Source organism: Parambassis ranga, chromosome 24 (genome assembly GCF_900634625.1).
Source record: "Parambassis ranga chromosome 24, fParRan2.1, whole genome shotgun sequence".
NCBI lineage: Eukaryota > Metazoa > Chordata > Actinopteri > Ambassidae > Parambassis > Parambassis ranga.
Window position 1 is genome coordinate 15560894 of NC_041043.1, and position 6065 is coordinate 15566958.

The 6065-nt window shown below is 43.6% G+C and overlaps 1 protein-coding gene across 1 annotated transcript in view; it reads left to right on the plus strand.

Moving 5' to 3' along the window:
* The window catches only part of ift172 (intraflagellar transport 172), a 60082-nt gene extending 59358 nt beyond the window's left edge, over nt 1-724 (plus strand). Inside the window, exon 48 of the mRNA XM_028397762.1 lies at nt 74-724. Coding sequence (XP_028253563.1) covers nt 74-163 — 90 coding nt within the window. The 3' untranslated portion in view covers nt 164-724. The remainder of the gene's footprint in view (nt 1-73) is intronic.
* The last annotated feature ends 5341 nt before the right edge of the window (nt 725-6065 follow it).

Sequence of the window (6065 nt, forward strand, 5' to 3'; positions counted from 1 at the left end):
GTGTGTGTGTGCAGCATTGTGATGTCACTTCCTCTCTCCGTGTTCTCTGATTGGTTGTCGCGTCCATCTGCAGACGTCTCACAGTCCGGAGTGCCAGGACGTCCTGAAGTTCGTCAGTGATTGGTGTGGCGGTCTGCCGGCCTCAGGTTTCTCCTTCCACTGACACAAACTCCGCGTCTGCTGCGCGTTCTTGTATTTTACATTTGAAAAACCATTTCATGTTAGAATAGAATAGAAAATACTTTATTCATCAAATATCAGGTATACATATAAGTCTAAATCGGATTGTGCAATTTTGGTGTGACTGACTCTTCGGTCGTTTTTGTCTGATGTCTTCAGTGCGTCTGTGGTTTCTGGTGCCTTTGTTAGGGACTATTTCTAGCGGCGGATTAATCCTCGTTTGGTGCACTGAACTGAACTCTTCAGTCACACCGGGCTGAGATCCGTCAGTTTCTCATCAGATCAGCTTTTTGTGCTCCGACTCGTCAGTTTTTTTATCCCGTGACTCCGTGTCGCCATGGAAACACGCTTCATCCGTCTCTTTCTTTGTGTCCACGCTCTTCCTCTCTCAGGACGGCATCACTGAACAAAAAACAAAAAAAAAAAAGCTTCCTCTGCAGGTTTTCAGTGAAGACTTCTGTCTGCAGCAGGGTTTATACTTATTGATCAGGTGACAGGAAGGACCTCTCCTCTGTGAATGTGTCGACGCCTTCTGTGTCTGATATGGGATGTGTTTTGTTTAATAAACAGAAGGAGCTGTGAGCATCACACTGTTTCAATGTGCAGTCTGAGTTACTTTCTGTTTATATATATATATATATAATTTAGGGTCAAAGGTCAAATTACAAACACATCACAGATGGTTTGTTTTACCAATCAAATCATAATACCAATCATTTTCATCATAAAATCTGCTGCACCGAGACTTTTATTTTGAAAAAAAAAAAACACTTCAGGAAGTCATCAGGTCCCTTTAAACATTTTATTTTCCCACAGATTTAATTTGAACTGACACTCAGGGCTCGTGGTGATTTATTCATCATCCTGAAGAGAAAAGGCTTCAGCTAGAATGTAGGATTGAATTTGAAGTGTCTGATCGTTCCAAAATAATAATAATACATTTTTTTTAGATTCTTAAAAAAATGTCCCAAATTTAATATATAATCCGGGATTATGTCTGTTTTTGTGGTTTATAATGATGAAAGACAGAGAAAAAAAAACAACAAAACCATATTTATTTTATTACCTTTTATTATTCAGCTCATACAGAACAACACACACACACAACTAATGCATTCATTTTCCATAAAAAATGTACACTGTCGATAACATAAACTGACACTTTATATATTTTCTATATAAATAGTCTGTCCAGATTTATTTTCATGTTGTCTGAGTCTGATTCACACAGAGACCCGGGGTGTTTCTGCCACACACACACAGTACATACAGCACAGTACATACGGTACATATATACGGTATATATATACGTCGTCTGTTTCCAGCAGAGCCAACAAACATCTATAATCAATACGGCAGCCTGTGGGAGATGCATTAGTGAGTAAGAACACAGGAGACTTCCTGTTTGATCTGAAGCCATCAGTCATTGGTTTGTAACGTGGGCTGGAGGACAACACGAATACACAACAGGACAGAAAGTATGGAGCAAAAAGAGTCTGATTAGAACCACTGATCCATGCAGAGTGACAGGAAATGAACAGGAAGCAGCGACACACCGTGTCCTCCATGCTACACATCATCCAGACGTGCATATTTAAGGCCTCTCGTGTGACTTAAACTGTAGCTTTTTTTGATGTTTCATGATGAATCGATGAATCTTCCAGGACGTTAGGTGGACCTGCAGTGTTACACCGTCCTGTTAATAGAGTCCTCCTGAGGCTGAGTGAGAGCGAAGGAGGTGACGGAGGATCATGAAAGCAGGAAGTAAAGAAACTTCTGCTGTTTTACCTGATTTAATTCTCATTTGTTTTGTTGTTTGGATAAAAATTGGTAGTAGCGCCCCCTAGAGCTCGGATGCAAGCATCTACAGTTCAACCTGACACTTCGGTCACCAAAACTGAACTCTTGCTTTATGCTAACATGCTAACATTAGCCTAAAGGATGAAACAGAACCAACAACAATGGACATCTTCATTATTACCGCCCCCTGCTGACAGCAGGACTTACTGCATCTAGATTTTTCTTATGCTAGCAAATCCATCTTTTGGACCCCATCCATCATCCATTTGGACCCCAACCCCCTCCTGAAGCTGATGTTCTCCTCTCATCCTGTCATACTTGCTTCTGCCACAAGGAGGCAGCTGATTCTGACAGGCTGATAAATCAGGCAGACGTTCTTGCAGGGCAAATGTTTGGAGTAATAGTTTCATGTAATTTTTGGTTTGGAAAAATATGGTTATTAGTGCACCCTCTTGTGGTCGGTCTTGGTATTGCATCGGCGGCTGAGATTCGGCCGCTCTCTTGGCATTCACCGCGTGCCTTAATTGTATGGACATTTAAATCAAGGTCCGCTGTGAACACGAGGAGAGACAACCCACATGTGACATGCACTCTGCTGCAGCTTCGTCTGTCCGTCTTCATCCCGTCTCTCAGCGCAGGTCTGTCCTGTGTTAACATGCAGGAGGAGGAGGAGGCTTCTATGTCCCGAACTCTCACCTCCTGTGTTTCTGAACCACAGACCTCCACAGACCCGTCCATTACCTTTGATTCAGGAGAATTTGGAGGGACATTTATTTGCTCATCTTTCTCACAGTGCATCATATTTTAAGGCAACAAGCAGCTTTGTTATCGCCTGTCTGTGGCGCTTCCTACAGCCCACAGGAGCCTTTAAAGATGATGTAGATGTCCAGAAAGATGTGTAAATATGAGTGTGTGTGTGTGTGTGTGTCAGGGCCTTGTCCGGGATGTCCTACTGACCTCCAGATAACAAGCGACATGCAGGACGTCCACAGGGACAGATTATTGAGACTCTTTGTGGATTAAATTAGCACAATGTATGCCTGGTACTACAAACACTGGATTTAATGGACATCAAAGGGTTAGTTTACAACATGTTGGTCTTCCTGTACCACCTAATGAGTCGTATGATGTGTGTTAAAAAGAGGGATTAAGGCAAATTTCAGATTATTAACCTCTTCCTGGATTTCTTGCTCTTCAGTTTGCATTGCACACTCAATGCAAAAACACCAGCGTGCTCCTTTAAGCAGCACTGCGGACCATTAAAGCATCATCCTCCGTTATCCAGCAGCAGCAGCAGCAGCCTTAATGTACGTTCTTATACAGCACTGCATTAGTGACACAGCTGCAGGGGAGGAAGCTGCTGCTGCTGCTGCTGCTGCTGCACATCTACTCCACATGAGCACACAGCCCTGTCAGCTCAGAGGGACGTCAGGAAACCACACAACGATCAAATGCTTCTTCTGCAGATGGACCACCACCACCATCATCATCCTCATTATCCTCCTCTGTGCTGCTCAAAGGCTCTCCGGCAGAGCAGAGGAAGAGATGGACCCATCTGCAGCCTCATTACCCGCTGAAATGCTAATGACCCAGATAGCTCATGTAGGCTAAAAATGCAGAGAGGAGGGAGGGAGGGGGAGGATGGCTGCCTTTGTGTGTGTGTGTGTGTGTGTGTGTGTGTGTGTGTGTGTCAGAGCCTATATGAAACATTTTTGAACAAAACTCAAACACAAATGACTCACAACAAACCTGACCCTGAATAAAAAATAACATAAATCTGATGATTTATTTCTAATAATATTCAGACTTTTAGCCAATCAGAGTCAAACATCAGATTTTATATTTGTAACGGGATCTGGGTGTGAATCCTCTGTGTGTGTGTGTGCAGAATTTCACACATGACACAGAAATGAGAAGTTCCGCAGAGCACGACAGCTCACTGCGGCGTTTGGAGGAGCGGGTTTAGCGCAGATGAAAGGAGCTGATGAAGGTTAGACATGACAGAAAGAACACATCTGATGTCATTTAAAACAAAATGTGTGCAACAATACCTCTGAGCAGCGGGGCGCAGGCTGAATGGCGCAGATTCGCTCGGTTTTATTTGACCCATTCTTCAAAAGAAACAATCAGACCTCCGTGAAAACACACCGACGCAGGAGGGTCAGTGTAGCCGGCGATGGAACGCTTTACCCCGGCTTAATGTGCGTGCGTAGCTCGGTCCTCTCCTCTGGAGGTCCATGCAGGGATGCTGAGGATGCGGAGGAGGAGGGGGGGATGATGCGGAGGAGGAGGAGGGGAGGATGCGGAGGTCGGACCGTCCTTCCTCTGCAGATTTTCTGTTGTCTCTCCGGTGAAGCGCTCGAAGCACGAATAGTCCATCAGAGAGCCGAACAGTATCCCGAACCTTCAGGAGGAGGAAGCAGGTTCTGTGTGTGCTGGGTGCAGGCAGGATGGAGGCAGAGGAGCTGGGCGCAGTCAGATGGAGAGAGGAGAGAGGAAGAGGAGGGGGTGGTCCTCTGAAAGAGAGGGAGTCAGATGGTTTGTACATCCTCAGCTTCCAGCTCCGTCCTCCCTCTCCTCCTCCTCCTCCTCCTCTGAGGATGGAGAGAGGAAGGAAAGGAGTGAAAGCATCTGCCTCATCAAACAGATGCTAAACTGTCACTCTGTGTTTCAATCCAAATGATTTAATCCAAAAATATGTGGACACTCAAACCTTTAAGTGTAAAAACCCTCCACTCCTGTGGGATTAGCTGTAGCATTAGCACACAGTTAGCCTATTCCTGTATCCAGGAATGTGGCTGAACAGACGACAGCGTCGTCGTTAGTTAGCTAGGAAGCTAACAAGCTAATTAGCTAATTAGCAGGAAGAAGAAGAAAACAGAGCAAACTGTTAGCACTGCTGCTACCTGCCGCTCTTTAGCTGTAGCATTAGCACACAGTTAGCCTATTCCTGTATCCAGGAATGTGGCTGAACAGACGACAGCGTCATCGTTAGTTAGCTAGGAAGCTAACAAGCTAATTAGCAGGAAGAAGAAGAAAACAGAGCAAACTGTTTTCTTCTTCTTCCTGCTAATTAGCTTGTTAGCTTCCTAGCTAACAAGCTAAGTAGCTAATTAGCAGAAAGAAGAAGAAAACAGAGCAAACTGTTAGCACTGCTGCTACCTGCCGCTCTTTAGCTTTAGCATTAGCTTGCTGTTAGCTTGAACACATCACAGCGGCCATCACTGTTGGTGAGTTTGCTAGCTATCAGCTATTTAGCCTTCCACGTGTGGAGAAAAAAAAAGTAGTTAGCTTCTTTTGTTGGACGCTAACTGCTGTCCTTCTGTTAGCTAGGCTAATGTGATAAGCTAGGCTACATAAACCAGTGGGGCGTCAGAGCTTGAACTGTTAGCCGAGTTGCTAATGGTTTTCAATAATTAGCAACTATTTTTAATGGAATTAGCTTTAGCATTGATCTATAATTAGGATTAACAGCTCATACCAAACATTACTGTTGATTAGCTTGCTAGCTAATCATTATAATAATAATTTAGGTGACGTTTTTTAGGGCCTTGTTGATGACATCATCAACACACATCTGTCCCTTATAAAATGTGCATTATGAGCTGAAATGGGGGCAGCGCCTCCTTCTGAGGATCATTTTTATGGTGATTAAAAGTGTAGGTCACACTCCTTTGTGACATTTGAGAAAAATTAAATATCAAATGTCATCTAATATTCCACTTTTAAAAAGGGCGAATGTAAATTATTCATTCTTTCTGGCCCATTTTCAGCCTCAGAAACAAAATGTGTGCAGCTGCCAGAAAGTGTGCCGCCGCTCAATGAGGAACAATTTTCAGAGAAAGACACAAAACTCAAACTTTAATGGTTAATTATTAAAGCAGCTGTGGCGAGTTTAAAGAGCAGCCTTATCAATAAATCATCCTGTGTACTCCATTCACTTTCAACCATTTAATGCTGTTAATGAAAGTACACACTGACAAGAGGACACTTATTGATTTACTATATATAAAAAAAAACAGTCGTGATTCCACCGTAATGTTTTACACACGCCCTGTGTGTGTGTGTGTGTGTGTGTGTGTGTG